At 42.7% G+C, this 14,461-nt stretch overlaps 1 protein-coding gene across 2 annotated transcripts in view; it reads left to right on the forward strand.

Annotated features, from left to right (window-relative positions):
• cntn4 (contactin 4) overlaps positions 1 to 14,461 on the forward strand; it is a 162,347-nt gene that overhangs the window by 125,767 nt on the left and 22,119 nt on the right. For both annotated transcript variants that reach the window (XM_037102439.1, XM_037102440.1), the window contains exon 12: positions 11,951 to 12,078. In XM_037102439.1, the coding sequence (XP_036958334.1) occupies positions 11,951 to 12,078 (128 nt within the window). The remainder of the gene's footprint in view (positions 1 to 11,950; positions 12,079 to 14,461) is intronic.

A 14,461-nucleotide genomic window follows, 5' to 3' on the forward strand; every position in this document is an offset into this window, starting at 1 on the left:
TGAGGTCATGTGAACATTTTTTTTTCTGGCAATCACATTTAAGCATCAAAAATGATAAAAGTGATGTTTATTTGTGAGGATTTGCTCGCTGAACAAAACGCGTAAGGCTCATTTATGCTTCCTTTATGAAAAGCTCTGCCTCTTGTGCTGTGGTCGTGTCTCGCTTGAACTTTTGGCTACACAGCTTGAGTTACTGCTCCACTGTTCTGTAAATATCTGCGTTCATTTCGTCCCTATTTCTGCATGTTTCTTGAAAGCTTACAGATACAGAAGACTCCGTCCGTATGCGTAGCTAACGATGAGCATAAATGAGACTTCAATATAACAAACGTGTGTCTGCCACGAGTGTACATTCTACAATAAAAACCAAGTGGCGATGAAAAAAAAATGACACAGGCTTTTTGTTGAAGGGAAAGGTGGCTATGCTAACTTCGGGGTCGGCCGACGAAATTACATCATCCCTGCAGTCTCAGCTCGGCTTTTTCAAACACATTACACTAACGCTTGGAAACAGCTGCCAGCGTGATCTATAAAGTTTGCTAAAAGTAGGCACAACACCGCCAAGTTGTCAGCAGTGTTCTAAAGTTAGCCAGAAAACTGATGGGTCTTTGACTCTGCCCACTGAGGTTTCACTGAACCACTGAGAATTGTTGACTATATAATGTATGACTACTCCTCCACTCTGTCTCCACATGCACAGCATAAGAAGAGAGGAAAAGCGAGTAGGGAAGACAGATACAGAGCAGGCTTTGTGATATATTTATAGCCAAACTGAAATTTCAAGCTTCACAATTCAACACGACGCCTCTCAGACTTGTGGCCAGGGTGATGGAGGACGCCTCCCTGATGGACAGACCGCGTCATGTTCATCGGCATTGAGCAATTTTGTTGTTGTATTTAGAGACGATCAAAATGAATAGTGGATCAATTTGCTTTCCGTCATCATATTCATGCCTCATACTCCTCACTGCATCACATTCAGACAGGGTGTATCCTTTAAATCGTTAAGGCTTCACGTCATGCTCCCTCCTATATCCTCAATCATTAATCAGCCCAACTGTAGGCTACATTTGCAGTATTAGCAGTTTTTCCTTTCTCTGGAAAAGGAGGGGGTATTGTAAAACATGCTTTGGTGAAAAAAAAAAAAGAAGAAGAAGAAAATCTGCTGCTGACTGACTAAACTCAAATAAATCTCAGGCCAGAGATAAAGTGAATTCTGAGATGTTTGCCGAGATTAGGTCAGAACCCGTTTACCCGTCAGCATCCCATGTACTGCTCGCCGGGATTATTTTTATCTGGGAGACTGTGGCTGATATCATTTTTCAAAGTGAGAATCCGCCAGCGCAGCATGAGTAATCCATCTTGGTTCCTCTGACAATTTCCTGTGGAACATGTGTGTGCTCTTTATTCCTGGAGGGACACCTCAGCACACGAGAAGAGATGAATATCTCTGGAAGGGGAATAGACCTGGAGAGCAATTTGTGATTAAAGGAATCCTCTGGAAGTACACACACGGCCCTCTCAGCGGCCCGGGCCGACAGACTCCCTGTCCTCGCAATGCAATTACCAACACAACCACATCATGTTCCACAGGCGGGAATTAAGACATTCTCACTCAGCCTGCTTCATTAAGACACCTTCCTATAAAATAAGCACACATTTACACAGCATTTGCACCGAGGCTCCTTCGACATTAGATGTGTGTGTGTGTGTGTGTGTGTGTGTGTGTGTGTGTGTGTGTGTGTGTGTGTGTGTGTGTGTGTGTGTGTGTGCGCGACAGAGTTTTTATTGTTATTTTTTTCATTATAGGCATTGATAACAAGTTGACTATATTTTTATGCCTGGGGATATTATGTGACTCTGAGCACTTCTCCCTTTATTGTGGAGGTGAGGCCAGATACCAACATGTGTTGCACATCAGCATTATGAAAATCAAGGCTAAACTTTTGTAGTTGATAGAAAATAAATCAAGCAACCAGTTCCTGGAGTGGACTGCCAAGCATTCAACTGGTATGACAAACTGTGTTTATTATAGTTACTATTGTAGTGCTTTGCAGAAGTGCACAACAGTGTGGCAGGGATGACTTTTTTTTTTTTTTTTTTGTTCTTGGTAGGCTAACCCTGATGTTAACAGCATTCTGGTTTCCTCAGCATTATGGCTGCAGGATTTGTCAGATGGATTTTGGATTACTGCAAAAAATGAACTCTGTTGCAAACATAGTTGATACATAGTTTGTTGAGCAAGATCATCTTCACAAATACTCGTCATTTAATCACGTTAGAAGTGTAAATGCAATCAGGAAGTAAAACATTATAGTTAGGCCTTAAATGAATGACAACACTCAGCAATCACTCGGCTGCAATGTCACCGCCACTAAGCGTCCACCTACAATGTACAATACACACTTTACTTAAAATGTTGCAGTCAACAAGTTGGAAAGTTACAGCTATAACTGGCAACTAAAGCCACTCTCCATGTATGACATTATTTAGTGGTAACGACTGCCTTTGGTAAAACACCTCAATGCTGCACACCTCAAAAAATTATTCCTGACATTTTTTTATGTTCTAGACAAAAAAAATGGAATTTGGGGAAACCTGTGTTAACCTTACGCCTTATTTCAGGCATCTAACCGAAAATCCATTCAAAAGACCTCTTGACTTTGAGACGAGGCACCTGGAAGCAGTAGCAGTAGTGTACATTTCATAGAGTAAGGGATTAATACGTGTGTCGCAGAGCACCACCCCTGTCCCCTGGCCGTGTTTTTATAAAGCAACAATATTGCCAGAGAAGCTTTAATGCTAGCCGGTGCCCTGGAGACAAGTGTCAATACACAGCGAACCAAAAGGAAAGTCATTTCAAGCATTTCCTGCAACTTACCCCTCTGTTAATGTGGCCGAAAAGGGAAAGAAAAGCTTGCTTTTGTTAGGACTTTGAGAATGAGTGCTTATTTTGTGTCAGTCACTCTTAATTATTCGCTCCGCTTTGAAGCACGGGCCCCCTGCAACAGTGGCCGTAAAGCACTTACATTGTTGTTGAGGTCTGATTGACACCGCCGAAAGATCCCTGTCAGACGGGCATTTTCTACCTGATTGATGGTAATTGTCTGCAAGGTACAGTGTTTTTGTGCAGCTCGAAGACTGGTGGGGTAAACTGTAATCGAGCACCCTAATAACTTCTAACACTGAGGGAGGGATTTGTGCTCCCTTTTTGGCTACCGGGCATTTTTCATGATGTGATCAGACTAAGCACTGACTCACTGGCACATTTAAAGCAACAGCTCCAACTTTCTTTTTCATTACTATTTCTTTTTTTTTTCTTCTTCTTCTTTTTTTTTTTCTTACCTGTCATCTTGTTCACAGATTCACAGCTCCAAAAATTAAGCCCAAAAGCATCCATGGCATAATCGATTCGTCACATTGGTCGCTCAGACAGAAACAAGGCATTAGTCAGATGTAAGAGAAAATGATCTGGTCATACACTGTCTCATACAGTTTTATGGCACTGCAGTCATCTCTGTAGTTATACCTTTGGACCACTGTGTTCCTATCCTGCAGCATCCTGCCTACATAGTAGCAGGAATTCAATAAAGTAGTTATCAATTCAAGGGCTAAATTCAAAATAAAACTTGTCTTGTTTTTCAACTTGTTTTTCATATTTTTCCTGCCACCTCCATGGTGGTTACTATGAGAAAGTTGTATTGAAATGCCTAAAAACAACTTCACCTTTGTTGTTGAGTTGTGTATTTGTGTTATCCTAAATGGTTCCAACAATGTTCAAACCCAGAGAAATCCACGTTTACTCAAAGTAAGGGTGGTTTTTTTTGTTTTGTTTTTTTTTATGTGGCTTGACGGAATATAACTAATATAAAACTTTAAAACATTACCTCCTTCTAAACATTTGTGCCTGATTCACGTCAGACAGATTTATATCAGCAGCTGTGTGTTGTTGGTAGTGCATGACCACCTACTGGTGCGAATTTGATCGCAGATTCGTTTGTGTTTATCCATGCTGTGTTCAGATGAACCTCTGAGTCCGGTTCATTCTCTTCTTTTTGCCCTCTGCTCTTTGTAATCCCATCAAGGTCTTTTTAGTAGTCCACATTACAGTATGTACACGCCCAACAGTGGAGGTCAGTTTGGCAGATCGCTGCTGCAGTCAGGTTGATAAACAACAGATAAATTTACTTTTTAATCCCAAAAGTTCTTAAGTAATCTCTGAGCTCTCATCTCGATAAACTGTCCTGGATTGGAGCAGAATCTGATAAGGCTGGGAGTGTTTTTTTCCTCCACAAGTTCTGGTTCTGGCCCGACTGTCTCCTCCAGAGCTGGCCAGGTCTGAAGAACAGAGCAGCAGTTCTGCCCCCCCTTCTGCCCATCCCTTCCTGCACAACACTCATCAAACAGCTATTGTTTTTTGACAGAAAGGGAAATGTGGTTGTCTTTTGACCCTCAGGGCCACCATAGGATTAGTTTGGTTGACTCTTTTAGATTTAGTTTGGTACGCCTTTACATCTCAGATCACCTCAGCGTTACTCATCTCCTTTCATAGAACCATGTCGTAATGCTCTGAACTTTTGCTGCAGCTCATGATCCATGTGACAAGGGGAGAGTCATTGGTACAAGTCTGAGTCCAGCAGAAATCAATATCAATTACACCGATATCGGAGAATTGTCAAAATTAAATGCCCAGGTGTCCCTGTTTCACTGGAGTGGAGCAATCACTTTGTTGACAACAAAGAAATCAAGAGCATACCTGCTTTGTAATCTGTAATTGACCGTTAACCTTGATGTTGTCAACCTCAAAAGACAAGAGAATTTCTTTAGTCATGATGCTGCATAAAGCAGATATTTGAGAAGTCGCACCACAGTTGCATCGCACTCGGCAGGTTTTTGCATCCTGGGTCTACCAAGCACAGCTGGGCTTGATTTATGCCGCTGACAAGGCCGTTTCTCTCCAGCACAGCACACTGTGGGGAACCTGAGGAGAGACAGCCTTTCAATTTATCTCAGACAGCCCCTCCCCCCCGTACACTTCAGGGTTTTTAAAGCACTCAAGAGCATAGATCAACACCTGAAGTTAGGTCCCGCCCCTTCCCGTCCCCCAGCTCAGAGGATGTGGTGACCTCGCCTCTTTCCCCCGCGTTACAGCCTCTCGCCTCCGGCGCTGTTAGCAACACTGACGTTTTGATGCAATTATGATTAGAAACATAACCTGCAGGTAGGTCGATGATGGTCAATGTGGGTTGGAAAATAGTAACACAGACACACCTCACCTTATCTGCGAGCTTGCCGCGGCTGGCAAACACAATATCAAACACATCCCCTGCAGTACTTTGTACACACTTACTTTTTCCATTTAGTTGACTGGTATTGGGAAGCGAACGGCTGCCGTGGTGGTTGAGTTGAGCGAGCCGTGTGTGCACTGAGGCAATAATCTCTGTGTATAGAAGGCCTGAGCTGAGACTAATTATATGGTGAAATCACCGTAAGCTTGCGACGGTCTCTCTTCCTGTGGTCTCATGGCTGAGTAATTCCACTGATAGAATCTTAACCCCTATTTTCACAAGCCTGTTTTATTTACCCTGTTAATTAAGTAGAGTCGGATGCAGGCCTCCACCCTGCAGTCATGCTACCAATCAGCCCTGGCATCTCACAGTCACTAAGTATTCATGAACGGCCCTGTTTGAAACTCTCGAATCAGGATCTCATCTGTGATTAGGCATTTTGTTTGTATGCGGAATTTGTATGAGTGCGCCCCTGTTTCTTCGACTGCATTAGCTAGTTAGCGTGTGAATGCAGAGAGAGAGAGCTCACATGATTCCGCTATTTGAGCGCTGGAGAGGGGGGGGTTCCTGCCGCCACCGCCGTCAGACACTCGCTGCGCATACCAGGCCCACACTTTGTTCAAAGCCGCCGCTTTTCAACGCGCAATTTTCCTGCCTTTTTTCGCTACTCATTATTTGGATTGTGACAGTTTCCTCTCACAATGTAGAATTTATCAAACAGATCAAAGACAAAATATGTCTGAATGAAACATCAAAACAAGGCTTTCAAGTGCCTTTTTGATTGCGAGGGTTCTTACAAAAAGGCAACGTCTGCATCTGTTAACAGCGTCTCAAAGAGAATGTAAGGAAATAACAAAAAGCAGGCTTTTTCCTTTGGACCCGGCTCTTTCCTGCGATTTCCACTTCACAGTGCCCGTGATAGCTGCTGTGTGACTGATGTTATTTGTCTCTTTCATCTTGTCGCAGAGCAGGGAGGATCAACACTGTACAGCCCCTGTCCTCGGAGGCTTGATCTCGCCCAAAATACACACCTGTGTTTTTTGGGACTACATGAGTGCATTTGGCCATCTCTCCTTGTTCAAAATAATCGCCTCCTTTTGGGAGAATTATTGCCGTGTCCATTAAACCTGTGCGAGGCAGGGATGAAAGGAGTGGCACTTGTGTTCATCTCACATGTGAATTATTGATACCTGCCCCTCCGCTGGCTTCTCTCGGGATGGAGGTGGGAAACGTCTCTTCACATAATGGGCGCAACCCACAGACATGTTGTCTGGGCCGCAGCAGCGAAGGAGGAAGTCAGGAGCAAAACTGTTAATAGTAAGCCTCCATCTCTTATTCACCACCGCCTTGACTGACTTCTACTATAGTTGCCCTTTTCCGCCTCATCTTCCATTAGGTTGAGACTAAAATGCTCAACACTTGTGCAGACAGCCGGTCTGCTCCTCTTTCTGTAACGTCGGTGAAAGGAAAGTGCCCTCAGGTTTCATGTAAAGTGTGAAAAAAAAAAAGAGATGCTGTGAGTAGCCGAGAACAGACTTGGCTCCACAGGAGGGCTACTGAGGATTTAACTCTCTATAAGAGCCATTGTGCCCGCATGCTGCACTCTCTGCAGAGCCTCCTCTTACAAGATGCATGGTGTACAAGTCGCATGATAGCTATTTTGTCCCTGGGGATAAGGGGATTATGGATATATGGCGCACCATACACAGCAGGTATTTAGTTATGTTGAGGTATTGCTGTGAGCCTTGTGCTGGTTAAGTTGAATTGGGTCACAGTTTTATCTAGTTCAGAGTTGTTTTTCTCTTCCCTGTGATTGCTTGCACATAATAGATCAACCCAGTCTGTGTAAGTTTCTGCAAGTCATGGACGGATATGTTGAACTTGGAATGCCTTTATGTTGTAATGTTATGCTTTTTTGGATTAAATTTTCAATTTTATCTTGTGTCAAAGCCGTCCCTTTGCACTGGGTTTACACTCAAAGGGGTTGGGAAAAGACGATGTCCCAACTTCCTGTCAAAAATATTTGGGTTTTGTCACCGCAGTGAGGTCTCACCCAGAGCAGGAATATTCAGTGGTGTCACACTTACAAATGTTGAAACGCAATTACAATCTGTGGCCACTGGCTTGGGAGCCCTTTCACCTACAACTCCACCATCGTCCCCTGCAACTCCCAATATAAAGTCATGTCATCGAAGCCAGTGTTTTAAAACCTGAATCGTTCACACACCCAAACAATGAATCACATAATTTTTGGAATGAGTGATAGAGATCGCCTCTGCAGGCAGCAGCAACACAATTTTGGGGCAAGTCTGACCGTCAAACTTAACACCATTAAAAGTTCTGTTCTGTCTGACAACATCATGGAAATGATTCCAACAGAGAGAGACCTTTTTGTTCAATGATAAGATCTGTTTTGTTACCATGTCTCGTTCAAGGAGAAGTCGCGGTTTGGAACATGAGTTATAGGGTTGGAGGGAGGAGTCTGGAGTTTAGCTAAAGCAGAGGAGCCCAAACCTTTTCCCTTTGAGGACCAAAACTGAAACTGTACCCTTATATGCATGACTCCCTGCGCAGTGTCACCTACCATGTTTTATTTATTACAAATAACTAACAGATCCTACATATTTAAAGAGCATTTTTCATCAAAATGATATAGCCTGAACAGCTATTTGTATTAATATTTATTTTAATTAATATTTATTTAGAAACATCGGGTGCGCCAAGCCGGGCTGCACAGTGGCCCAGTGGCTAGCACTGCTGCCTCACAGCTAGAAGATCGCCGGTTCGCGTCCCGCGTTGGGACGCCTGGGATCTTTCTGTGTGGAGTTTGTATGTTCTCCCTGTGCAAGCGTGGGTTTTCACCGGGCACTCCGGCTTCCTCCCACAGTCCAAAAACATACTGAGGTTAATTGATCATTCTAAATTGTCCGTAGGTGTGAATGAGAGTGTGTGAGAGTGTTTGTCTCTATGTGTGGCCCTGCGATGGACTGGCGACCTGTCCAGGGTGTCCCCTGCCTTCGCCCTAAGTCAGCTGGGATAGGCTCCAGCCCCCCCGCGACCCTGCAGAGGATTAAGCGGCGTACATAGAATATGTACAGATGATGGATGGATGGATGGATGGGTGCGCCAAGTGGAAACTCACGGCTGACCAACTGTGGCCCAAAGGCCCCACTTTGGACAAACCTAAGCAAGATGAACAGACACCTAAAATAACAACCTTGGCCATTAAGTGGCAAAAAGAAGCATTTTGAACACCTTCTGTAAACTCAGTTTTGACAGTCAGAGTTGCCCCAATGCATTGTGGCTGTGTTGCAGCTGCTTTTCTCTACCAATTCCCCAATTTTCGATAGGTATAAATCATGCACACTTGTAATCACACGAAAATACTACCAAGGTTTTTAAGAATTTACAGAATCTCACCTTTAACATGTCATTTAACATAGGAACGTGATGTGCCACGTTTTGTAGAAGAGTCAGTAAGGAACATAGCTGATGACATGCACAGATGTGAACCTATCTGCAGTTTGCAGAAATGTTAACCGCATCTAATGTTACATTTTATCCCGGCGACTGGGCTGTAAGACCTCACTGTAATGTAGAATTATTACCTTAAATTCACAGTTCCCTGTAGACAAGAAACTTGGCTATACACACAGAGCCCCATTATTGAAATGTAATTAATGTATAGTCGTTGTTTTAATTGTGCTTACTCTGCTCAGCGCTGTGGTCAGATGTAGGACTGTGGTGCCATTTTAATGGGCCATTTTCTTCAAATTTATCGGCCTCCGGCTTTGATGTCATTAACTGCGGGCCGTCCCCCACAGCGCTGTGCCTCTTATGTAACTGATGGCCACTGTTGGCTACTTTGCATTCAGCACTTTTCTCTTGGCCTGATATGAACCAAGAAGCCTCCACTCAGCAGTACCATGTGGTTTTTATATTCTCTTACACCAACCATCTCTGCACTTTCTTATCATCCCCCAGCACTTGAAAAAGACCCAATGTAGACAGTGAAGCGGGGGGGGGATCTCACACTCTGTCACAGCATATCAGCCACGTTTCACAAGTACATCCAGTTTAACGCATCACTGGTGCAAACAAGAAAACAGGCTGCTCACATATCAGCACTGAAAGCTGATGAACTGTTCCGTGTCATGTGTCACTTGGACTTTTACCATGGCTGTTACACTCCTCTCTGTTTTCGGCTCAGGCTGCATCATCAATTATCTTCAACTGTCAACTGGCTGTTTTGAGTCCATCAAAAGCAGCGGAGGAATATGTTTAAGCTGATTTGAGTGCCATCAGACAGCTGTAGTGTGCTGATACACAGCCTCTGTTACTTTGAATTTTAGGCCTGCTGATCTTTTAATTAAAGCAGTCATGAAGTTAGTGCTTTAATAAAGTAGGAACATAATGTTTTAATTAGTGCCTCACAGTTAGAGCAGTAGGGTAAAAGGGAATAGCCAATAATCTCTCAGCTGAAAGGATGTAAATCGTGATATTACTTTCACTTTCTAGTAAAGTTATTGTAAAAATATGAGACGTGTTTGTAAAGATTTTTCCGAAAACACTACAGTGGCTGTCATTAATAGTTTAATACGAAGTGAAGATCACATGAATACTGAATTATATCTTGACTCTGCAGATCCGTGATGCCTCATGACAGCTTTCCGCTTGATGTTTTTGGTTTTCAGCCAGGAGACTTTACTTTTCAGGGTCGCTGTGCTTGCTTGGCAGTGCACCTTTAGTCTGAAGGGGCTTCAATCTTATCAGTGATGTTGCCATCGCAGCTGCGAAATGGGAAATCCAACGCTGTTTTACAAAAGACATTTCAACCAGAACTCAATCAAAACAGTTTGTTAGCTGATTAGCTTTCCTGACTGAATAAACAAAACTGACTTTAAGGACTCTGTTTACATGCGGCGGACCCTGCCATCTCTCTAGCTTCAAACAGTGTTCGGTTTATTCAGTTATGGAAAAAAAAATAGATTTCTGAGTTTGTATTACAACCTCATTAATAATGTAAATATTTAAATTCTGAATTTGAATGTATTCCGAAAAACGACATACAGCCATTCTAACTGTAACTGTAATAACAGCTGGTTACATACACATCCAGCCAACATAGAGCACCTTCATCATTCAGTTGCATTTGAGTTTCTGGATGTCCTGTATTTCTTGTTGCTCTGCTTTGGTCTCTACCGGCTCCTGAGAAAAATATGTTTTAGCTTCCGTGAGAAGGCGCTGCTGGTGCTGTTGTATTGTTTCTTTTGAAAAAGTGATCATTGAAACCATTTCAGACATTCAGAATCAATACATATGGATATATTGCAAGAAGGATGATTAGAGCTGTGAGAGTGAATCATAACAATGTCGTGGGCTGTAAACTCCCCCAAACATCTGTAAAGCTGGGGGCAGAGTCTGGAAAATTCTCTGTGGGTTTTTTTTTTTCTTCATGCAAACTCTTTCATAGTAGATGTTGCAGTTTCACACCCAAGGATAATAGAAACATCTCAACTGTTGCAGCTCAAAGTGGTTATTCATCTTCCTAACATAAGTAGAATGATGCATGCGGCTGTGTCTGTGTGTGACTAGAAAGAGCTGTCATCTCCAAATGCAGTAGAAGTCAAAAAAAAAAAATCCCCTGTGCCCTTGTATTTAATTCCACAGTATACTTAAATCTAAAACCCTCTCTGCTGTCTGACAGTGGATGGGTCTGTTTGCTCTGACTCCTTTGACTCTTTCTTAATAGGTGAACAGAGTCATTTAGCGGCCACACATCACTTTACCCCCCCGTCACAATCGAGCTGACGCCGTTTCATATTTACAGTTTGCAGATTCAGCAGAGCATTTCAGAAAAATTTGAATTCAGCGTGCTTTGATGAGTTGGCCCACCCTTGATTTCCCACAGTACCTTGCTTTCAAGGGCGCTATTTCCATTTTTGCTTGTTATTTAGGAAATGTCAAGTTGCATTAAGGCCTTTTGACCTTTTTTTTGAGGCACTTGTGGCCATTGTATAAAGGGCATGAAGCCGCTGTTGTCCTGGATATCTGGAAGTCATGGGCTGAATTAATCACCCCTGAAAATACAATCGTATTTCTCATCGTCGTCATATGCAAGAGCCAGAACTTAATTAGAGACAGAGAGAAATGTTCTGTGCTGTGTTAGTCACTTGTCTTTGCCGCTGTGTTAACCCTATGACACACACTTAAAATGTGTGCATGGCAGCATTTGTTACAAATAGTACAAGCTGATGCTACAGAGGTTTTCTAGATAAAATGTAACATTTCTGCATTAAATTGGCTTTACATGAGTAGCCTTTTGTTGAGTGCTCTTCTTATATTATCCCAATTGTTTGCAAAAATGTTCAAATCAAGAGAAAGCTGTAATTTTACTTTAATTAGGCATTTCATCAGTGAGTGACTGAATGCCAAGCGAATCGAAAATGCAAACGTTTACTCCTCAGAAACTCACGTCAGAAAATATATTTTCATCAGCGATTGGGGTTTTTTTTAGCATTTAAAACAATAACTCCCATGACACCACACGTAATCAAACTAAATTGCATCTTTTATTTTCACTGCTTTGATTGAGAGACACCGAGAGGTAAAAGTTACAGGCATTAAATTTGCTTCTTTTTTTATATTTTTTTTTACCACAGAGTCACCATTCTAGGCAACGGCAACCTTCGGATATGGAATGCAACCAAATCTGACGCAGGGCTCTACACCTGTGTGGCAAGAAACCAGTTTGGCGTGGCAAGCAGCACAGGAAGCATCACAGTTAAAGGTATTTCCTCTTCCCTTTTTTCCATTTCATCACTGTGCCTTTTGTACTTCACTCAGTAGGGACCCTGACCAATAAAGCACCGGACACTTTTTCGGATGCATGTTTTTCACTCTGACAGCACGTAGAGCTGCTTGATATTTCAATTCTGCTCGTTGAAAAACCTGACCTGGAGTATTAAATTTCATCCATAAAACATGACCAACATGGAGAAGAAGGACAGCGATTTGTGAGGCATCCCAACCACTCCACTCCCTCCGCCGTTTGATAAGTTATGAGCAGCAGGGCATTTTCTCTGTGCTGTGATCAGTGGAGGGACAGACACACCTCGGTTGCTGTGTCTGTTTGCAGAGGTGTTGGAAGCGTTCAGCTCGCTGGCTCGCTGCCTCCGGTACTGTCAGAGGATATGTGGTGTGAAGCAGGGCTAGTGTTGGTAGATCATCTGGGCTGGGCTTCGTTTCTGCTCTGCCTCTGTCACTTATCATACCTCACAACATGGAGGAAGAACTCCTTTCCCATTTTTGACACGTTTGGACTCACTCAGCTTTTGAATGGGCCCACCCGCAATTCAGGACACACACTATCACTAAGGTCCCATATTATAGGAAGTGAGATTCATTGTCATTTTGATTATACAATACTAGAAACAGCCCGCATTCAAAAACTGTGCAGTCAGACGAGCCATTAGGACTTCTGCAGAGCTGGTGCAGACATGTGGTGGGCGGCGCCTGCTGAGGCCTGCAGGACCTGACCAAACAATGTACACTGGGCTTTCTCGTGAGCTAGCTGACACTAAAACAGAGCATTCAGACAGATGGTGAATAAAGGGTGCTTCCGCAATGGAGAGTATGAGAAAAATAATGTGTTTTCGAAGATTAACACATTTTCTTCTTGTATACTACTCCTTACAAGAGGAACACTATTTAGAGAGCTGGTGCCCTTTTCATGAAAGCTATCTGTGGATTGCCTACGCTGTCTTTGTCCTCTGTAAATGGACTCCTACGGCAGTGAAAAGACAAAATTGCGAAAATCAAATAATGATCGAGAAAATGGAACGGCAGTACAGATGGTGACAAACGAAAATGTTGATTCACTTTGACATATTTCAAGACAAACATTTACAACTGAGAAATGAAAAGGTCGAGGGAATACTTTTTCTCAGACATCATCAGCAGCAATGCGAATGATGACATCTAAACTATTCCCGCTGAAAATTTGCACTGAGTTTGCCAACATCTGCTGTAAAATATTAACTCAACCTGTCATCAGGTAATTTTACTGAAGTTGTGTAAACTGCAGTCATCAATCCTCTCCTAAAAACAAGTAATGTAGATACATCTGTTATTACCAACTACATTACAGATCAAACTTTGTTAATAACCTCAAATGATAACTTATATCAGCACCACCTCAGTACTGAGACAGCTCTTTAAGGTTTTTTATTAAGGTTCTCTATCAACAGCTCCGCTACAGATGCTCCGTCATCCGGCAACTCCCACCGGTTGCGACAGCTGATGTTGCAAGACTGAGGAGTTCCCGCAAAAATGACATAGTCACGTGCAACCACAGTTAGAGATATGTGTTATAAACACAACAACACACAGCGCTCCCAACCGAAAGATTAGAAGAAGTGCTTGCATTTGTTTCATTTTATAGATTTTTCTGCCAGTGTGTTTTGTTTTGCATCTGGGCTGCCCAACATGATGCTCAGTGTTCCCCAGGACTCAGTCCTTGGACCTCTTCTATTTAACATTAACATGCTTCCATTAGGCCATGATACATGAAAAAATGACATCAACTCTTGGATTTATACTGTCAACATCTAAGTGTATTCAAACAAAACCAAGGCAGTATTTAATTACAGAGTCAGCATGTCAGATGAATTTCAATGTCTGCATTCTACAGTCTTAAAAAACAAAACACGTAAGAATCAGAGGATTCAAGTCCAGGCTGAACCTACTACTCTTTGATTTCCAGCTTGTTAGATTACTATAATGGTTTTCTCTCTGGACTCGCTCAGAAGACCAGGAAAGCTGAACACAGCACACCAGTTATCAGGTCTCTGCATTGTATTTTTTAGTGTTTAAGTGAAGGGGTCTAAGTTACGGCTGCTCGTCTATAAATTGCTCAGTTTCTTAGGACCAAAATACTCCTTCGACTGTCTCATTCGAACTCTCTCAGCCTCTCAGGTCATCAGGTACAGGGCTGCTGACTGTTCCCACAGTGCAAAAAAAAAAAAAAATATGGAGGAGCAGCATTAGGTTACTGTGCACCAGAGCTGCAACAAAACTTTCAGAGGATAATAGACTTGCACCAGTTTTGACCACCTTTAAATCAGTGTTAAAAACCTTTATGTGTTTTGAACCGCCTTTGACTGCATTTCATC

Source organism: Acanthopagrus latus, chromosome 6 (genome assembly GCF_904848185.1).
Source record: "Acanthopagrus latus isolate v.2019 chromosome 6, fAcaLat1.1, whole genome shotgun sequence".
Lineage (NCBI taxonomy): Eukaryota > Metazoa > Chordata > Actinopteri > Spariformes > Sparidae > Acanthopagrus > Acanthopagrus latus.